The following is a 22032-nucleotide window of genomic DNA, read 5'->3' on the forward strand; positions in this document are numbered from 1 at the left end:
TCAGGAGAAGGGATCATATCCCTCCAGTTCTAGCAGATCTCCACTGGCTCCCAGTATGTTTTAGAATCTATTGATTACTTTTAAAGCTCTTCATGGACCATACAGGCCGACACGTACCTTGAGATCCTTAGTTAGAGGTCATACTGTCTACTGTTCAAGGGGCTCGGCTGAAAACTAAAAGTAACTGGGCATTTACAATCAGGAGGCTCACAGCTGTAGAATGATCATCTTGAGGAAATCAGGTCAACTGACTCTGATCTCTTAAATCGCTACTTAAAACTGTATAAGAGAACCTTTCCTGGTTTTTACTTGAGTTCTGAGTGAGTTTTAATTGAGATTTTAAGTTCTTTTAAGTTCTTAACTGTATTTTATTGTTTTTCCTTTAAATGTTCTGTTTTTATGAATTTTATTTTAAGTGCCCGTTTTTAAAATTGCAGATTTTTATGTAATGTTAGACTTTATTCATCAACAAGGGAAATTGCTTAGTCACAGAAGATCAAAAAACACTCTTAAGACCAACAACTAAAAAGAAAGATAAAATAAGATTAAGATAAAATAAAAATAAAATATATATTGGCCCGATATCTGGAAATGATGTCATTCCGATAAGTCCGATATCATAACGAATGGCCCCGATAACATTCATCTTCTATACCCGTTTAGTCCTGTTAAGGGTCACGGGGGTCTGCTGGAGCCTATCCCAGCTGTCATCGGGTCCAGGACAGGTCGCCAGTCCATCGCAGGGCTAACACAGAGACAGACAACCATTCACACACACACACACACGCGCGCACACCTACGGCCAATTTAGAATCACCAATGAACCTAATGAGCATGTTTTTGGCTGGAGTACCCGGAGACACAGGGAGAACATGCAAACTCCACACAGAAAGGCCAGCCGGCCCATGGATTCGAACCGGTGACCTTCTTGCTGTGAGGCATCAGTGCTAACCACCTCGCCACTGTGAGATATGTCTCAATATTATTCGTATATGCAAACACCACAATCCACGCGTATGATAGAATTTTCAAGCGCAAAGTCCAAATTCGTGACTTGTAAATTGGTATTAACAAGTGTAATGATTTATTCAAATGTTTAGAAACTTGCAAATTAAATCATACCAATTTGTACAAACATATCACTTCTCGTTCCGATCCGTACGCGAAGGTCTCAAAAAAAACATTTGCTTATTCAAGATTCAAGATTTCTTTATTGTCAATTTCCTAATACGTCCACAACATGGAAAAATAGAAAAAACGTTTCTCTCTTATAATAATAATAAAAGAAAACCTAAATAGACGAAAGTAAATGAAGTTGGCAGTGAAACAGTTACTAAGTAAACTGTTATAATACAGTTATAATACTGTACTTGTTGATTTTTTTTATATATATTTATATAAATAATCTGGATCAAATATGGCACATAAATTAAGTGGCTGAGTTAAGGTTGAATTAAGGCTGACATCAGGAACCACTTTTGAAAATGGTTTGGCCCACCATAGGGCCAGATTAGGGCCAGCTCTGGTTGCAGTTTGGCTGAGTTGTGGGCCTTATGTGGCACACATGTTGGATGCCAGATGTGGAACACATAAGGGCCGCAATTCATTCATGCATGTGGGCCAAGTGCAAGTGGGTTGTGTGGCCCATCACTGGGCCAGACCAGTTTTGCTATGGGGGAATGACTGATAGCATAGGTCTTGTATGAGAATCAATGGAAACTGGTGAAAACAGATGAACTAATGAGCATGTCTTTGGATGGTGGTAGTACAGAAACAACTTAAATAAGTGAAATAAAATAAAATAAAAATAAGATAAATCTCAATCTGTACACATCAAATATAGGATAATATATGTTAGACAGTTATGCCTTACAGCAGCTGAAACATACACACAAAGCACAAATGTTTGGAATTTAACATTTTTGTGTCATTAGGTAATATGGCTACTGTAATTCTATTAAAACTGATCCTGATGACAATATTCTGGTGTCAGACCTCAAGTGTTTCCCCTACATCTACTTCTTAGTTTCGTCTATATCATTTAGTCAAAATGAATAAGCAAGTTTAACAGCAAAACAGTGCAGTCCATCCTTTCCTGAGCCGCATTTTAGGCTAACGCTAATCATTAGCTTACGCTAACCGCTCGCCACATAGCTAAACGTTAGCGCCCCTTGTTAACATTCAGGCTAGACTCTAGACAGAAATCGTCTTTGTATGCCAACTGCCAACGCATTGTTTCAAAAACAAACGTTATCGTAAACATAAAACTAGTGCATTTCACTCACCACGTCTTTATTGTCTGTCTCACTGGAGTGAATGGGCAGCCATCAGCACTTCATAGAGTGGGGAACGAATGTACATCGGTAAAGCAGGATCACCAACATTTTTTTTGGGGGGGGGGGGTTGACTCTTGCATGGGTTGAGACCTTCGTGTACGGATCGGATTGGAAAAAATGTGAAAGGAATGTATCAAAATTCCGTAAGCGGAAGCAGGGATGAATGTGCACGTTGAATGATCTGCAAACGCAGATTCAACACTTCACACACGGAAAGTAAGGGTCGCAAATGAAATTTCAAGACAGATGCAAATGCGAGAAGTGATATGTTTGTACAAACTGGTATGATTTAATTTGCAAGTTTCCAAACATTTGAATAAATCGTTACACCTTTGTGCAAATACCAATTTACAAGTCATGAATCTTGACTTTGCGCTTACAAATTGGCAGGTATGTTATCGGTATCGGCCTTTCGAAGCAGAAAGTTATTGGTTATCGGTATCGTTTTTTTCGTGCATCCCTAATATATAATATGAAAAAATATAGATAAATCAAGTAAAATAAAATAAAATCAGTATAAGCAAGACATTTACAGAATTAGCATATGATATGTTGATATGAAAAGTGCTATAGGAATAAAGATTATTATTTAAGAGAATATTTGAGCATTTAGAAATAGTGCACTGTAAAGAGTAATAACTGGGTGATTCTGTCCTGCAAACAGTTTAGGAACGGCTGAAAAATGTACCCCAGTGACAACACGTAATGTCTGTCTATATACAACGTGTCACTCACGCCTGCTGTGATTATATCAGGGGTTAAGCAGTTGGCCAGAAGTAGTTCCTGAAGTCTTGGCATCAATCACTGGGTCCATAAAACGGCTCTAGATTCAATATTGTTTTATGGCTATCACTTCATCCAGTATTGGTATCTATGTCTTTCTGGAGTAGCTGGTGTACAGTGAAACTGAATGTTGTTATTCGGGGTGGGGGGGGGGATTGAGCCTTTCCATGCATTTTTAAATAATCCACTGTGAATGAAAGGCTATTATATATAAATACTCTTTGATGATTAATTATCAGTAAAAATAATAAGAAGAAAAAAGGATTAGTTTTACCTCTAGTAATTAACTACAGAGGTCGCCTATTATCTTAATCCCATGCAAATCGGCCATGACCGTAATTTGTAAAGTAAAAATCGCACCTCAAATTACCTACCCTATTTCTCGTAACACAGCCGTCCTGTGATAAAACTAACCCAGTTCGAAATCTGTGATTTGTGGGTTGGTTTTTACTTTTTCAAGACTTTTGTCATTTAAATTATGAGGGATGTAGCCTACTCTAAACCAAAGTTTGGAGACATGTTAGAGTGGAAAGTCGAGATGTCGCCGAAACTATTCACCCATTCACATGGATGAAATCATTAATCAAAGCATTAATGTGTTCATCAGTAAAGTTGTGGCTCATTTAAATACTGACAGGTCGTTCATAAATTCTTCCCTCGGGATCAGTTGTCTCATCACGTCATGTTTTTATTATCCTGCGCGAATGTGGCACATGAAACACAGACGTGGGGGTAAATTTCTGAATCATATAACAACCTCAGGTAAAACTAATCCTGTGCAAACTGGGCTAAGTAGATAACTACCACTTACAGGAATCTCCCGGCTACATGAGCAACGTTCGCGTTGCACCAAACACTCAAAGACAATTCTGTTCTGCTAAACATTAACCCCACGGGCCTTGCCAGTTTATTCCTGTAACTGCTTCCCTCAGATCCTCCCCTTATACAAGTTCAGTGCTGTAATTGACTTGAACTATTTACAGGTGTGTCGGACAAAAGCAGCAGTGTTCAAATGACCTTGCACTTTGCTGCTCCCAGTACATTTACTATTATGTACATACCTCTGGTGACCCAGTAAGTCAATTAGAGGACAAGAGTCTCTCTTCCTCTTTCACTCTGCCTCATACACGTCATCACAGAAAGGATAACAGCTCTACTCCTGACGAACTGCAGCTTCAGGTAAGGGGGGGTATGCCGTTGTTTGGTGTAGATGGTAACAACACTTCACAGGGAGTTAAGGAGAGCTACGTTAAAGCTATTTACCGCACATGCACACCTAAAAATGCATGTGAATAGACTACAAAAGCGATGACTAATGACTAATAGGAGCTGTCACGTTCCACAAGGGATCAACTCTCCAGTTCCCCATTTATTCAATCAGTGTAAGTTCAGTCATTTTATGATGCACTTTGATTGATTTGGTATTACATGTTGAGTACCCCAAAAGAACAGGCTGGGAAAAAAATGAATAACCGATGCGATTGATATTTTTTGTGGGTTTTTTTTTCTTTGCTCTGAATCTCTGAATCTTTTACACAAACATTTTCTCGACTGCACTTCAGACCCACAAGACTCACGTCGTGTAACTCAGTGTTGTCAGCTTTCTAATTCCACAACAAAACAAAAAAAAAAGCACCAACCTCATCAGAAAACTGCCAAGTTATCTATCCTATTTTGTTTTTTGTTTTTTAAACTGTAAAGTCTGCAACATTTCTCCATGGATTCGGATTTGAAGCGGGCTAAAAACTGTGGAGAAGGCTTTCAAACTCCTAATCCTAATTTAATAAACCTCCAGTCGTGTGGTTTCATCTGCAGCAAGGGCAGTTGGCTCTGTCACAACCCTCTTTGTTGAACCAGGAACCTTCCAGGCCAGTTGTAAAAAAAAAAAATAAAAAAATACAATACATTTAATGGTGCTGCATCAATACTTGAAACTTCCACTTCTGTTTTAAACTGCACTACTTTTGCTTTTCATGCAATGATGGAGATTTGAGGTCTAAATGAGGAACCCTTGATTTATTGCCTAGAATGCATTCGTCACATAGCTGTAAAAATTCCTCACCACACACACCCACACACCCACACAAAAAACCCAACCTTTTTCCTGGTTTACAGCACAGTGTTCACAGAAGTATTTAGCTGATGATCGTGTACTTTCTGTCACAGAACTCAAGATGTTCCTGAGCTGTTGTTTGGTCCTTGTGGCTCTCATCCCCACAACCCTAAGCGTCAACCCTGGAGTACAGGCCGGGCTGACGGGAAAAGGCCTCGACTATGGTGAGCCTCGGAGCAAGTGTTTTCTTTCACGTGAAGAGCACTGATCTAATCACGTTTTCTGCTTTTTACCAGGAAGACAAGTTGGCATGGTTGTTGTGCAGCAGAAGCTCAAATCCATCAAAATCCCGGACATATCTGAGACAGTGAAGGTGCACCACATTGGCAAGGTCAAGTACACTTTGTCAAGGTAAGGCAGGTTACTCAACATGCCTCAAAATTTAGTTGGAAACTTGGATATTCAGGGCTTTTCAAACAATCATTCTGTTTTTTTGTTTTTTTGTAGTATGCAAATAGTGTACGTGGGATTGCCACAGTCTGCGGTGGATCTGGTGCCAGGGACCGGGGTCAGACTGTCTATTAAAAATGCCTTCATCAGTATGCATGGAAACTGGAGAGTGAAGTACAAGATAATGTGAGTGCTAATAGATCTCTCACAAATTTACTTTTTAAAACTGCATTCCCCGCTCCAGCTTTGACTTCCCTCTCCCTCTCCTAACAGAAAGGACAGGGGCTCCTTTGATCTAAATGTGAACGGAGTCACTATCGGCACAAGTATCGTAATCAAGAGTGACGAGACGGGCCGACCAACAGTCAGTAGTCTCAACTGCGCCGCCAGTGTAGGCAGCATCAGCATCAATTTCCATGGTGGAGCCAGGTAAGGAAAAATCTTGCCTATGTGAGTTTGATTTTCAGGTTTTGATTGTCATGCTTGACGTACTGCACGGTCCTCTGACTCCTCAACTTGCTGTTTGTTTCAGCTGGCTGTACAATCTCTTCAGACAGCAAATTGAGAATAAATTGCGTAAAGCCCTGCAGGAAAAGGTGATGACCTTATGCAGACCACACACTCACTCACACTGCATCTTATTTTACCACAAGAAGTCTGGCTAAATGGGCGGCACAGTGGAGAGGTGGTTAGCACTGATGCCTCACAGCAAGAAGGTCACCGGTTCGAATCCATGGGCCTTTCTGTGTGGAGTTTGCATGTTCTCCCTGTGTCTGCGTGGGTTCTCTCCAGGTACTCCAGCTTCCTCCCACCGTCCAAAGACATGCTGGTTAGGTTCATTGGTGATTCTAAATTGGCCGTAGGTGTGAGTGTGAGTGTGAATGGTTGTCTGTATCTCTGTGTTAGCCCTGCGATGGACTGGCGACCTGTCCAGGGTGTACCCCTGCCTCTCGCCCAATGACAGCTGGGATAGGCTCCAGCAGACCCCCGTGACCCTTAACAGGAATAAGTGGGTACAGAAGATGAACGAATGAATGAAGTCTGGCTAAATGCACTTTTTTGTGCACTTAAGAGGGATTAAAAAGAATTATAAACAAGATGTACTATCAAAAAGTGACCACCTTACTAATATTGTGTAGGTCTCGGTTGTGCCTTCTGAGGGTGTCCTGTGGTGTCTGGCAACAGAATGTTGTTAGTGGGGGCCTTTGAGCGGAGGGGCCTCTGTGGATCATCCCACAGATACTTGATCAGTTTGGGATCGAGTGAATTTGGAGGCCAGGTCAAAACCTTGTGCTGTTCTTCAGTTTATTTTAGTTGTTCCTAAAGTGTTTTTGTGTGTGTCCCTGAATCCTGCTGGGGATGGCTGCTGCCATCAAGGAGTGTTAGTGCTATGGGGTGGGGGTGTCTGGTCTGGTCTGGTCTAGGCGGGTGCTAAAGTGTCCAAAAGTTTCCCAGCAGAACATTGAATTGTCACAAGATGGTCAATGTTACTTACGTCTCCAGATAATGTTATGGCTGATAGGTGTATAATAAATTATGAGTTTTTGCTTGTGAGCAGGGAAAAAAATCTGATAACCATGTTATCTGGCCTACCAATTTGTAAGACTTTTACTGGTAGCTAGCACAGTCATATAACATCCCAGCCAAGAAGATGTAATGGCCTCGCTTTTATATTCGCTCACACAAGCACACACACATTCACACACCAGTGCCATGCACTGGGAGCAACTGGGGTTCAGTGTCTTGCTCAAGGACACTTCGGCATGTGGCACATTCCAGGGATCGAACCACTAACCCTCTAGTTCGTGGACAACCCACTCTACCTACTGAGCCACAGCCACCCCTTTTTTTTTTTCTTTGTAATGTAATGTAATGTAGTAAAGGGAAAATACTTTGGTTTAGTTGCAGCCTGTGGTGTCATATTCTTCTATTAAAGTCAAGTTCTCTCTGGAGGCTGAAGAAATACATCATTTGTTCATTTCTTGTTGCAGATCTGCCATCTGGTGGACGAAGCAGTAGTCGACTTAAACCCCCGGCTGAAAACTCTCAATGGTAAACGTCATGTTTGTCAATCATTATCCTGTTTCACTGATGTTGAACATATGAGTGACCCTCTACCTTACTGCAGTCATGGCCAAGGTGGACCAGTATGCAGAGATCGAGTATACCATGGTATCGCCGCCAGTCGTTTCAAAGTCTTCTATAGATCTGAGGTTGAAGGTGAAGGATTGTGAACAGCTCTAATGATAGTTTTACATTAAATGAATTTAATTTTAATAATACAACTAAGCTAAGAAAAAAAATAAAACTGTCACATCAACCTTTCTCCATATTCATGTTTTCAGGGTGAATTTTACAACATCGGGAAGCATCAGGGGCCTCCGTTCTCCCCCACAGCCTTTTCCCTGCCACCGCAGAACAACAACATGTTGTACATCGGCGTGTCTGCCTTCACCGCCAACTCTGCAGCATTTGTATACAACACAGCTGGAACATTCAGCCTGGACATCACTGACGACATGGTATACTCCAACTCCATCCTACTGGTTCCTATTGACATCTACATGCGTGACATCCCTCTGATCTGAAAATCTGTCTTGCTCTTTTGCAACAGATCCCACAAAGCTCTCCCTTCCGACTCAACACCAGAACATTTGGAGTCTTTATCCCACAGGTGACGACATATTTCACTGGTTTTGTGAAAAGAATAAACTTCCATTTTTGGAAATTTATCAAATACATATCAATGTGTTTTATTTATTTATTTTTTAATTTTTCTAGATTGCCAAGGAATTCCCAGGTCTGATGATGAAACTGATGGTGAAGACGGTGAAGACTCCCATCATCACTTTTAAACCGAACAATGTGACAGTTCAGACCACCACCACAGTGACGGCCTATGCTATCCAACCCAACGCCACGCTGTCCCGTCTTTTTGTCCTAAACTTGGTACGTTACACATCTGATAGGATGAAAAAAAAAAGCCATCATGTTATTTGGGAAATAAACACTTGAACTCTGCAACACCTATCTTGACAGGAGGCCAGTGTCAGTGCCAAGTTGTCTGTCAGTGGAATGAGGGTGGCTGGATCTGTAACACTCAACGAGTGAGTGTCTTTCCAAAATAAACTCAGAAGAGGTCTTTGTAAAGATGAAAATTGTCTGATAATGTTGCCTAATTTGTGCAGGATGAATCTGACCCTGGCCGAAAGTTATGTAGGAGAGTTTCAGGTGAGAGCTACGTTCTAATACCAGTTACAACCTGTTAGCAACAACTCAGTCTAATAACCTTCATCTCAACCTACAGGTCAAATCCCTCAATAACATCTTCCAAATGGTCGTCAAAGCTGTAGTGATACCCAAACTGAATGGTGAGTTTTTAAATGTTCACTACTCTAGAGATTACCCTGTGAGGCAGACATAACATCATGACCACCTTGCCAAAGATTCTCAATGGAGTTAAGGTCTGGACTCTGTGGTGGCCAATCCATGTGTGAAAATGATGTCTCATGCTCCCTGAACCACTTTTTCACAATCTGAGCCTCATAAATCCTGGAATTGTCATCTTGGAATATGCCCGTGAACATCAGGGAAGAAAAAATCCACTGATGAAATAACCTGGTCATTCAGTATATTCAGGTAGTCAGCTGATGTTGCTGAACCTAGACCTGAGTAACTGCAGCAACCCCAGATCATAGCACTGCCCCCACAGGCTTGTACAGTAGACACTAGGCATGATGGGTGCATCACTTCATCTGCCTCTCTTCTTACCCTGATGCCCCCATCAGTCTGGAACAGGGTAAATCTGGACTCATCAGACCACATGACCTTCTTCCATTGCTCCAGAGTCCAATCTTTATGCTCCCTAGCAAACTGAAGCCTTTTTTTCCAGTTAGCCTCACTGATTAGTGGTTTTCTTAAGGCTACACAGCTGTTCAGTCCCAATCCCTTGAGTTCCCTTCACATTGTACATGTGGAAATGCTCATCACTATTAAACATAGCCCTGAGTTCTACTGTTGTTTTTCTTTCATTTGATTTCACGTCATTGATAAAGTTTAAGTGATCGCCAATTACGATCAATCAGACTTTTTTTATCGACCACATTTCTTCCTTGAAGATGATGGTTCCCCACTATCCTTCCAGTTTTTAATAATACGTTGGACAGTTCTGAACCTAGTTTTAGTAGTTTCTTCAATCTCCTTAGATGTTTTCTCTGCTTGATGCATGCCAATGATTTGACCCTTCTCAAACAGACTAGGCGTAGGCTACGTACATAGGTTACGTCGTCTTGGTCCCACAGTACCTTAAAAGCACCTTTATTGGTCCTTTTCACAGTATTGATTCAAATTAGAAGATTAACTTTTACCCTTGCACTATGTCTCTGTGATTTAATATCTCCTAATATTGATACTCTATTTTTATGTTCATCTTTCTTTCTTGTAATTGTAAACTCACTGACTGTGTGATTTAGTGACTGTAAATCTTTTTCATCTGTTTATCTGACCTCATATAATGAAACACGCACACTTAGAACTGCTACTATTATCACTATGTTATATGCTACACTGGATTTTTGAGACTAGACGAAATGTAAATTTGTGAATTTTTTGCTTCACAGTTCAACTTGCTAAGGGATACCCACTTCCTACCATCGGAAAGATAGACCTTGTGAACACCCAGCTTCAGATCCTGGAGGTCAGAGACTTAATAAAACCATAATATTGCAAGTTTTTGGCTAATATCTAATGTGACATAAAGACTTGATGAACTCAACTCCTAATCTCAATGTTTTTTCTCTAGGACTACATGCTGATCGGGACAGATGTTCAGTTCACAGGTTGAAATGCATTCCTAAAAACTCCTAGGATTCTTTTCTGCGCTGGGACAGAAGCTACAGCAACCAAATGAATATTGCTCAGATCAGATCTGCAGTTTGTATTTAGATGATTTATTTTATTTTTTTAAATAAATTTTGCATTTTTATTCAGACATAGATTTTCTTTAATTGTCAACAGTGTCTAGATTTTCTACAGATGAACCGTGTATGACAGGGCTATTCAATTAATTGGGAATTGGGGCCAACTCATGAAACTGAGGCAAACTAAGGGGCCAGAGAATAAAAGTGATCACGGTAACAAATAAAGAAATTACAACAATATACTGAAGGAGTCAATGTATTGTGCAGAACAACATAAGGGTTGCCAACTCCCTGAAAAATAAATAAGGGACACCTCATTGGCTGCCTTCACCCTTCCAGGCGCGGTGAATTTGTTTTAGCTTTTTTGTGTGTGTGAAACGATTTTTGAACTATTTGACTCGAACCTGAATAGAATTAGATGCATATTTTTGAGTGATATGAACACGTGCAAACCAAATTATTATTCAACAATTTATTTTTAATACAAAATAATAAAATTAACAGAAACCTGTCCTGTTTAACTTAAAACTGTATAAATTAATATAAAACAATAGACAGCAGAGCATTCCTCTTGTTAAAGTGCAATAAGAAAAGTTCAAACAGTAAGTGCGAGTAAAAGTTGTTGCTTTGTTGTCTTCCGGTATCTTCTTCGCAAACAACAGTATGTTGACCAATGAGATGAGCAGGATTCCCGCTGTTAGCTCATTGGTCACAGAGCAGGAGGCGGCCTGGGAATAAGTTTACCGTAAATTTTCACATAAAGCGCCCTGTTGTTCATTTATTCCACTGATATTTTACACACTATTTTTGATTCTCACGGTAATACGGGACGCGTACTTTTGTTTCAAAATACGGAACAATTCTGTTTTTCAAGGGACAGTTGGCAGACCTCTTCATATGGACAACTACTGAATTCATTTTTTATTTTTTTTTATTTTTTTTTAAAGTAGAGAGAGATATTTTGTGTTGTTAGCCAAACTTCGTGCTTGAAAGAAAGAAGTCAGAGCGGTCAGAGCCAGGTGTATACAGTCAGCGCTCAGAGCGTTGCAATCGAGAGCGAACGGCGAACTGCGACTTTGATCGGTCATGTGCGGTCCCTCAAAATATAGGTCCGACTTAAACATGTGCATACCATCTCCTACTGCACGAGAGAATGTACAATTAGCGATCGTCATTCGTACAAAATCCCTCAGGGGCCGCACCCGGCCTGGGGGCCACCAATTGAATAGCCCGGGTGTATGAGATCAACATGGCTACTGTAGTCCTGTCATAACACTAGACATCCTGCAGGACAATGTTTGCTGCTGTCACCACAATATTTTTTTTTTTTTTTTTTTTATATATAAATAACATGCTTCTCCTCGAGCAGATCACAGCACTTTCTGCTGCTGATTTTGAATAAATTCTCTTCCCAAGTTTCCCAAGGCACAATAAAACAAAATGGAACAGGGGTTTTCTGCGCAGACCCTAGAAAAAACAAAAGTAGTAGTTCCTCTAACAGAATGCTAATAAAGAGGTTGTGTTCTGTTGAGTTCAACCTTCAGACATTTACTCTTAATAACAGTGGTGCCATCATTCAAGGAGGTGGGATGCCCTACACTTAGGTGCAATGCTAACTTGTAAAGACACATCCTGTGGTCGTGGAAGAGATGTTAGTCTGTTTGAGAAGGATCAAATCATTGGCATGCATCAAGCAGAGAAAACATCTAAGGAGATTGCAGGAACTCCTAAAATTAGGAAGGATAGTGGGAAACGATCTTCGAGGAAGTGATTGAAGTGATTAGTGAACACTTCAACGTCTAGTGAATCTAGGAAAAACAACAGTAGCACTAACGGCTATGTTTAATAGTGACAGTAAGAGCATTTCCACACGTACATACGAGAGAGTTTACTCGACACATCGACTGCCCCACCAGAGGAGTAAGGGCTCTAGACCACTACTATTTACCATTCAAAGAAGGCTACAAAGCGAAACCTCTCACCCCCTTTCAACCTCTCACTCAGACAGTGTGTGATCCCAACCTGCTTTAAGAAATCCATAAGAGTCCCTGTCCCAAAGAAACCACACCCCACCCATTCCAACGACTTCAGGCCCATAGCCCTCACATCTGTAGTGATGAAATGTTTTGAAATCTTATCTTATCTTATCTTATCTTATCTTATCTTATGGTTGGGGATTAGGGTTAGGGGGCTAACCCCAAACCTCTAAGGAAATTGTAGAAACTACTTAAACTGGGTTAAGAACTGGCCAACACATTATTAAAAACTGGAAGGATAGTGGGGAACCATCGTCTTCAAGGAATAAATGTGGTCGGAAAAAAACTCCTGATTGATTGTGATCTGTGATCACTTAAACGTTTGGTGAAATCAGATCAAAGAAAAACAACAGTAGAACTCAGGACTATGTTTAATAGTGAAAGTAAGAGCATTTCCACACGTACAATGTGATGAGTCCAGATTTACCCTGTTCCAGAGTGATGGGGCCATCAGGGTAAGAAGAGAGGCAGATGAAGTGATGCACCCATCATGCCTAGTGTCTACTGTACAAGCCTGTGGGGGCAGTGCTATGATCTGGGGTTGCTGCAGTTGCTCAGGTCTAGGTTCAGCAACATTATGTGTCCAAAGAATGAGGTCAGCTGACTACCTGAATATACTGAATGACCAGGTTATTCCATCAATGGATTTTTTTCTTCCCTGATGTTCACGGGCATATTCCAAGATGACAATGTCAGGATTCATGGGGCTCAGATTGTGAAAGAGTAGTTCAGGGAGCATGAGACATCATTTTCACACATGGATTGGCCACCACGGAGTCCAGGCCTCCCGACTCTCCCGAATTCACAAATCTGATCGTTCAACTTCACAAAGCTCATCCTTTAGGTAGGCTAAACCACAGAGAGCCCCAGTGATGGCGGGACCAGCCACCAACCAACCATCAGATACCTTGTCTAGTCAATGGCAGTATGCAGAATGTCATTTCAAACCTACAGACCTACAATTATGAAATATGAACTAAATAAATGCTGATGGCTTGTACAGAATATTACAAATATTCAGTGAAACATACACAAAAATATTTAAATATTTCTCAACCCTCAAATACATTTACGTTACATTAAGCAGCCAGTCAGTGGACAATTAAACCTACAGTCTAAATGAACTAAGTAAATGCTACTGGCTTGTACGGTCCGCACAACAGCTTTCCTGTTCGTATCTTTATGCACCTCCTCAAGCTTCTGTATTGGCACTGTAAGGCTACCATTCTTTTCCTTACCAAATACCGACTTCACAAATCTAAATGGATCCTTGTAGAATGCTATTCTAGCCCACTCTCTCCTTTTCCTATTTTTCTTAATATTCTCCGCCCATCTTAATGTAAGCAATCAATACCTTTCTTCTACACCTTTTTTCTTTCATAGCAATGTGTGTTCAGTCAACAACTCCGATTGCATTCGGAAAACCATCTCTCGCTGCAAATTGCCTGTGTTCATCCACTCAGATGCATTGTTTGGGAATTTGATACACCTGGCTGACATGCTAACGTCCCACATGGCTGGCATGGTTCTGCTCAGGGTCGATCGGCACAGTCGCGATCGGTCAGAGTAATCTTTTTCACATTTATGGCAGTTTCCAAGCATCACCTCTAAGTGTCGCCAAAGGATCAACAACAGTAGACGCTAGCTGTCCAAGACGTCACCTATTTGACATTCAGTTAAACCTCAGCCCCGTCTACTCTCTCCTGCAAAACAAATCCGTTGCTGCTGGGTGATGGATTATTCATGACGACCTGTGTGCGTCCAGTCATTGGGTGTGTCCAGAGACCCACTTTCTAACACTGTGAATGTAAAGACATTCATACAGTTTCATCAGTGGGTCAGAGACAGTGTGACTTAAAATGAATGAAATGAAATACTTGGAGATGGAGATCGCAACTTTAAATGTATTTTACTGTGTAGCTATTATTTTGTGTGTGTGTGTGTGCTGTTCAGTTTGAATATTAAATAAGTTTTAATTATTATAACCCAAAATACATCCCATTTGATCAATTTTACATGCTTTTATTTCATCACGTCTGGATTATTCCAACTACCTTTTTACCCGTTTGAACACTAAATCAATTCCAAGACTTCAGACGGTCCAATATTCAGCTGATTTTAACCAGAACCAGGAGAAGGGATCATATCCTTCCAGTTCTAGCAGATCCCCACTGGCTCCCAGTATGTTTTAGAATCCATTGATTACTTTTAAAGCTCTTCATGGACCATACAGGCTGACACGTACCTTGAGATCCTTGGTTAGAGGTCATACTGTCCACTGTTCTAGGGACTCGGCTGAAAACTAAAGGTAACCAGGCATTTACAGTCACGAGACTCATGGCTGTGGAATCATCTGCTTGAAGAAATCAGGTTGACTGACTCTGATCTCTTTTAAAACGCTACTTAAAACTGTATAAGAGAGCCTTTCCTGGTTTATACTTGAGGTTTGACTGAGTTTTAATGGAGATTATTAAGTTCTGAACTGTATTTTATTATTTTTCCTTTAACTGCTCTGTTTTTATGAATAAAGATTATTATTTAAGAGGATATTTGAGTATTTTTTATTTTTATTTTTTTAGAAATAGTGCACTATAAAGAGTAATAACTGGGTGATTCTGTCCTGCAAACAGTTGACAACACGTAATGTCTGTCTATACACAACCTGTCACTCACGCCTGCTGTGATTATACTGCTTTATGCATTTGGCCAGAAGTAGTTCCTGAAATCTTGGCATCAATCACTGGCTCCATAAAACAGCTCTAGATCCAATATTGTTTTTTATGGCTATCACTTTATCCGGTATTGGTATATATGTCTTTCTGGAGTATCTTGTGTACAGTTTCGATTTGGGATCTAGTGAATTTGGAGGCCAGGTCAAGACCTTGTAATGTTCTTCATGTTTTTTTTTTTGGTTTTTTTTGTTGTTGTTGTTGTTGTTCCTAAAGCGTTTTTGTGTCTTTTTTTTGTTTGTTTGTTTTAAAAATAACATTTCTCAGATGCAGCATTTAATATTCGTGCTCTTATCAGTTAAACATAAAGACCTCTAAAAATCACTACCTTCTGTTTTGGGAAATGGGCTCAAATGCACTTTGCATGCATTTTCAAATAATCCATTATGAATGAAAGACTATTATATATGAATACTCTTTGATGCTTGATTATCAATCAGTAAAAATAGTAATAAGAAAAAAAGGTAGGATTAGTTTTACCTCGAGTAATTCATAATAACTACAGAGGTCATCGGTGATCTTAATCCCGTGCAAATCAGCCATGACCGTAATTTGTAAAGTAAAAATCGCACCTCAAATACGTACCCTATTTCTCCTAACACAGCAGTCCTGTGATAAAACCAATCCAGTTTGAAATCTGTGTTTTGTGGGTTGGTTTTTACTTTTTCAAGACTTTTGTTTGACTTTTTTTCTGCCTCTTGTCATTTAAAATAAATCTTTTAAGTAACTAAAGCTGTCAAAAAGTGTAAAAATATCCTCTGAGATGCAGTGGAGTGAAGCAGAAAGTTGCAGAGACATAACTATGGATAGTAGATTTGAATAAAACACAGAGTTTGATTATGACGTGAGAATGCGGCACGATGTAGGGGGGTAAATTCTGAATAATATAACGTCCCCAGGTAAAACTAATCTTGTGCAAACAGGGCTAAGAAGATAACTATCACCTACGTTAATCTCCTTGCTACATGAGCAAATGGTGTGATGTTCCCATTTGGAGAAACGATTTATTCTCCAGCGCCACTTCGGTTTGCGTTACACCAAACACTCAAAGACAGTTCCGTTCTGCTAAACATTAACCCCACGGGGCCTTGCCAATTTATTCCTGTCACTGCTCCCCTAAGATCCTCTGTTTTATAGAGGTTCAGTGCTGTACATGACTTGAACTATTTACAGGTGTGTCCGGCCGTAGTGACACACAAGGACAAAAGCAGCAGTGTTCAAATGACCCCGCACTTTGCTGCTCCCAGTACATTTACTATTATCTACGTTCGCCTCATACACACCATCACAGAAAGGATAAGTGCTCTACTCCTGATGAACTGCAGCTTCAGGTAAGGGTTGGTATGCCGTTGTTTGGTGTAGATGGTGACAACAGTTCACAGAGAGTTAAGGTAAGTTACGCTAAAGCAGTGGTTCCCAAACTTTCTCTGCTGGGCCCCCCTTTGGTACATAAGAAAATCTTCATGCCCCCCTCCACCCCAACAAACAGGATACAAATATGTTGTTTTCAGACTCCATTGTAGTTTATTTCACACATTGTAATTAATACAAACCTCAACCTTTTTTGAACAAATAAAAGTAAACTTTACTGTGTAATTATGTTCAGTGTAACAGGTTTGCGTGAGAGCCCGTCAAAACCTTGTCCATCTCATTGCTAGCAGTGTCCTTTATTGATTCATTCATTCCATCCGCGCCCCCCACTTTGGGAACCACAGCACGAAAGCTATTTACCGCACGTGCACACCTAAAAATGCATGTGAATATTGTACAAAAGTGATGACTAATGACTAACAAGAGCCATCACGTTCCACAAGGGATCAACTCTCAAGTTCCCTATTTTTTCAGCCTTATCTATGTAATAACATAAGTTCAGTCATTTTCTATGATGCACTTTGATTGATTTGGTATTACATGTTGAGTACACCAAAATAACAGCCTGCAGCTCAAATGGAAAAAAATGAAAAACCGATGCAATTCATATCTTTTATGTGTGTGTGGGGTTTTTTTGGCTCTGAATCTCTGAAAGTTTTACACAAATGTCTACTCTACTGCACTTCAGACCCACAAGAGTCACGTTGTGTAACTCAGAGTTGTCAGCTTTCTTATCCAAAACATGCTCAAGCACCAACCAAACGTCCAAGTTATCTCTCCTATTTTGTTTTCTGTTTTTTTTCTTTAAACTGTAAAGTCTGCAACATTTCGTTGTGTCTCTGTTGAACCAGGAACCTTCCAGGCCAGTGGTTAAAAAAAAAAAAAAAACAAACAAACAAGACATTTAAGGGAAGGTGCACCAATACGTTAAACTTTCACTTCTGTTTTAAACTGCACTACTTTTGCTTTTGATGCAATAATGGACATTTTTGATATCTAAATCAGGAAGCCCTGATTTATTGCCTAGCTTGCATTCATCACGTAGCTGTAAAAATTTCCCACCACACACACAAAAAACAACCTTTCTCCTGGTTTATGACGCCGTGTTCACAGAAGTATTTCGCTGATGATCGTGTACCTTCTGTCACAGAACTCAAGATGTTCCTGAGCTGTTGTTTGATCCTTGTGGCTCTCATCCCCACAACCCTAAGCGTCAACCCTGGAGTACAGGCGGCGCTGACGGGAAAAGGCCTCGACTATGGTGAGTCTTGGAGCAAGTGTTTTCTTTCAGAAGAAGAGCACTGATCTCATCATGTTTTCTGCTTTTTACCAGGAAGACAACTTGGCATGGGTATTGTGCAGCAGAAGCTCAAATCCATCAAAATCCCGGACATATCCGGGACAGCGAAGGTGTCCTCCATTGGCAAGGTCAAGTACACATTGTCAGGGTAAGGCAGGTTACTCAACATGCCTCAAATATTTGTCGGAGACTGGGATATTCAGCGCTTTTCAAACAATCATTTTATTAGTATGCAAATAGTGAACGTGGGATTGCCACAGTCTGCGGTGGATCTGGTGCCAGGGACTGGGGTCAAACTGTCTATTAACAATGCTTTCATCAATATGCATGGAAACTGGAGAGTGAAGTACCTGCAAATAAAGTGAGTGAGAATAGATCTCTCACACATTTACTTTCTAAAACTGCATTCCCTGCTCCAGCTTTGACTTCCCTCTCCCTCTCCTACCAGAAAGGACAGCGGCTCCTTTGACCTAAATCTGAACGGATTCACCATCAGCACAACTATCGCCATCAAGAGTGACGAGACGGGCCGACCAACAGTCAGTAAACTCAACTGCGCCGCCAGTGGAGGCAGCGCAAAGATCAAGTTCCACGGTGGAGCCAGGTAAGAAAAATATGGCCTATGTGAGTTTGATTTTCCTCTCAATGATGGTCCTCTAAATCCTCAACTTGCTGTTTGTTTCAGCTGGCTGTACAACCTCTTCAAACACTCCATTGATAAGGCTTTGCGTAATGCTCTGCAAGGACAGGTGATGGCCTTATGCAGCTGACTCTTTGCTGACCACACACTCATTCACACTGCATCTTATTTTAACACAAGAAGTCTGACTAAAGACTTGGACATTATGTTTCATGAATTACTTTAACATGATTAAAGTAAGGCTGGTCTGGTCTAGGTGGGTGCTACATGTCTAAGTAACATCCACACCAATGAATGCCAGGTCCAAAAGTTTCCCAGCAGAACACTGAACTGTCACGACATGGTCAGTGTTACTCACTTCTCTGTCTTATGTCTTCTCCTCTCCAGTCATAATGTTATGGCCTATCGCTGTATTTGCAGCCTGTGGTGTCATTACGCTTCTATTAAAGTCAAGTTCTCTCTGGAGACTGAAGAAATACATTTGATTATTTCTTGTTGCAGATCTGCCATCTGGTGGACGAAGCAGTATCCGACTTAAACTCCCGGCTGAAAACTCTCAATGGTAAACGTCAAGTTTGTCAATCACTATCCTGTTTCACTGATGTTGAACATATGAGTGACCCTCTACATTACTGCAGTCATGGCCAAGGTGGACCAGTATGCAGAGATCGAGTATTCTATGGTGTCGCAGCCAGTCGTTTCAAAGTCTTCTATAGATCTGAGCTTGAAGGTGAAGGATTGTGAACAGCTCTAACGATAGTTTTACTTTAAATAAAACTGTCATATCAACCTTTCTTCATATTCATGTTTTCAGGGTGAATTTTACAACATCGGGAAGCATCAGGAGCCTCCGTTCTCCCCCACAGCCTTTTCCCTGCCGCCACAGAACAACAACATGTTGTACATCGGCGTGTCTGCCTTCACCGCCAACTCTGCAGCATTTGTCTACAACACAGCTGGAGCACTCAGCCTGTACATCACTGATGACATGGTATACTCCAACTCCATCCTACTGGTTCCTATTGACATCTACATGCGTGACATCCCTCTGATCTGAAAATCTGTCTTGCTCTTTTGCAACAGATCCCAAAAAGCTCTCCCTTCCGACTCAACACCAGAACATTTGGAGTCTTTATCCCACAGGTGACGACATATTTCACTGGCTTTGTGAAAAGAATAAACTTCCATTTTTGGAAATTTATCACATGCACATCAATGTGTTTTATTTATTTATTTTTCATTTTTCTAGATTGCCAAGGAATTCCCAGGTCTGATGATGAAACTGATGGTGAAGTCAGTGAATACTCCTATCATTACTTTTAAACCAAACACTGTGACAGTTCAGACCACCACCACAGTGACGGCCTATGCTATCCAACCCAACGCCACGCTGTCCCCTCTTTTTGTCTTAAACTTGGTACGTTACACCACGATGAAAAAAAAAGCCATCATGTTATTTGGGAAATAAACACTTGAACTCTGCAACACCTGTCTTGACAGGAGGCCAGTGTCAGCGCCAAGTTGTTTGTCAGTGGAATGAGGCTGGCTGGATCTGTAACACTCAACGAGTGAGTTTCTTTCCAAAATAAACTCAGAAGAGGTCTTTGTAAAGATGAAAATTGTCTGATAATATTGCCTAATTTGCGCAGGATAAATCTGACCCTGGCCACAAGTTATGTAGGACAGTTTCAGGTAAGAGCTACGTTCTAATACCAGTCACAACCTGTTAGCAAAAACTCAGTCTAATAACCTTCATCTCAACCTACAGGTCAAATCCCTCAATAACATCTTCCAAATGGTCGTCAAAGTCGTAGTTATACCCAAACTGAATGGTAAGTTTTTAAATGTTCACTACTCTAGAGATTACCCTGTGAGGCAGGCATAACATCATGACCACCTTCCCAAAGATTCTCAATGGGGTTAAGGTCTGAACTCTGTGGTGGCCAATTCATGTGTGAAAATGATGTCTCATGCTCCCTGAACCACTCTTTTCACAATTTGAGCCTCATGAATCCTGGCATTGTCATCTTGGAATATGCCCATGAACATCACGGAAGAAAAAAATCCTGAGTCCAATCTTTATGTCTAGCAAACTGAAGCCTTTTTTTCCCAGTTAGCCTCACTGATCAGTGGTTTTCTTAAGGCTACAAAACTGTTCAGTCCCAATCCCTTGAGTTCCCTTCACATTGTACATGTGGAAATGCTCTTACTTTCACTATTAAACATAGCCCTGAGTTCTACTGTTGTTTTTCTTTCATTTGATTTCACCAAACGTTTAAGTGATCGCCAATAACGAACAAACAGGATTTTTTTCCGACCACATTTCTTCCTCGGAGACGATGGTTGTCCACTATCCTTCCAGTTTTTAATAATGCGTTGGACAGTTCTTAACCCAGTTTTAGTAGTTTCTACAATCTTCTTAAAGGTTTTCTCCGCTTGATGCATGCCAGTGATTTGACCCTACTCAAACAGACTAACATCTTTTCCACGATGACTGGATGTGTCTTTAGACATGGTTGTTGAAGAAATGAGAAGCTACTCATTGCATCAGTTGGGGTTAAATAACTTGTTGTCAGCTGAAAGATAATCACCCATGCAGTAATTATCCAAAAGGAGGCTCCTACCTATTTGCTTAGTTAAATCCATTGGCATAAAAGACACAGCACTGACTAGCATTTGGGTGTTTTTTTACAAACTGACAAGTGCACTAGTAGGCTTGTAGGCTACATACATAGGTTACGTCGTCTTGGTCCCACAGTACTTTAAAATCACCTTTATTGGTCCTTTTCACAGATTACAGTATTGATTCAAATTAGAAGGTTAACTTTTACCCTTGCACTATGTCTCTGTGATTTCATATCTCCTAATATTGATACTGTATTTTTATGTTTATGTTTCTTTCTTGTAATTGTAAACTCACCGATTGTGTGATTTAGTGACTGTAAATCTTTTTCATCTGTTTATCTGACCTCATATAATGAAACACACACACTTAGAACTGCTACTATTATCACTATGCTATATACTACACTGGATTTTTGAGACGAGACGAAATGTAAATTTGTTAATTTTTTTCTTCACAGCTCAACTTGCTAAGGGATACCCACTTCCTACCATTGGAAAGATAAAGCTTGTGAACACCCAGCTTCAGGTCCTGGAGGTCAGAGAGTTAATAAAACCATAAAAATGCAAGTTTTTGGCTAATATCTAATGTGACATAAAGACTTGATGAACCGAACTCCTAATTTCAATGTTTTCTCTCTAGGACTACATGCTGATTGGGACAGATGTTCAGTTCATAGGTTGAAATGCATTCCTGAAAACTCCTAGGATTCTTTTCTGCGCTGGGACAGAAGCTACAGCAACCAAATGAATATTGCTCAGATCAGATCTGCAGTTTGCATTTAGATGATTT

At 40.5% G+C, this 22032-nt stretch overlaps 1 protein-coding gene across 1 annotated transcript; it reads left to right on the forward strand.

Annotated features, from left to right (window-relative positions):
- Positions 1-5293: 5293 nt before the first annotated feature.
- On the forward strand, positions 5294-21988 carry LOC311486875 (uncharacterized protein; the record flags this gene model as incomplete). Its single annotated transcript, XM_084542892.1, has 31 exons — positions 5294-5396; positions 5469-5583; positions 5680-5808; positions 5896-6051; positions 6155-6218; positions 7614-7674; positions 7751-7842; positions 7968-8144; positions 8237-8296; positions 8404-8571; positions 8662-8729; positions 8811-8853; positions 8930-8993; positions 10242-10318; positions 10424-10460; positions 17529-17539; positions 17683-17938; positions 18011-18125; positions 18207-18338; positions 18426-18581; positions 18663-18726; positions 19119-19179; positions 19256-19347; positions 19432-19608; positions 19701-19760; positions 19867-20034; positions 20118-20185; positions 20267-20309; positions 20386-20449; positions 21701-21777; positions 21883-21988. The coding sequence occupies 31 exons, from the start codon at positions 5294-5296 to the stop codon at positions 21922-21924; spliced, it is 3000 nt and encodes a 999-aa protein (XP_084399018.1). The 3' UTR covers positions 21925-21988.
- Between the last annotated feature and the right edge of the window lie 44 nt (positions 21989-22032).

The sequence above is a fragment of the Chelon labrosus genome (genome assembly GCF_963514085.1).
Source record: "Chelon labrosus genome assembly, chromosome: 4".
In the NCBI taxonomy this organism is placed as follows: Eukaryota; Metazoa; Chordata; class Actinopteri; order Mugiliformes; family Mugilidae; genus Chelon; species Chelon labrosus.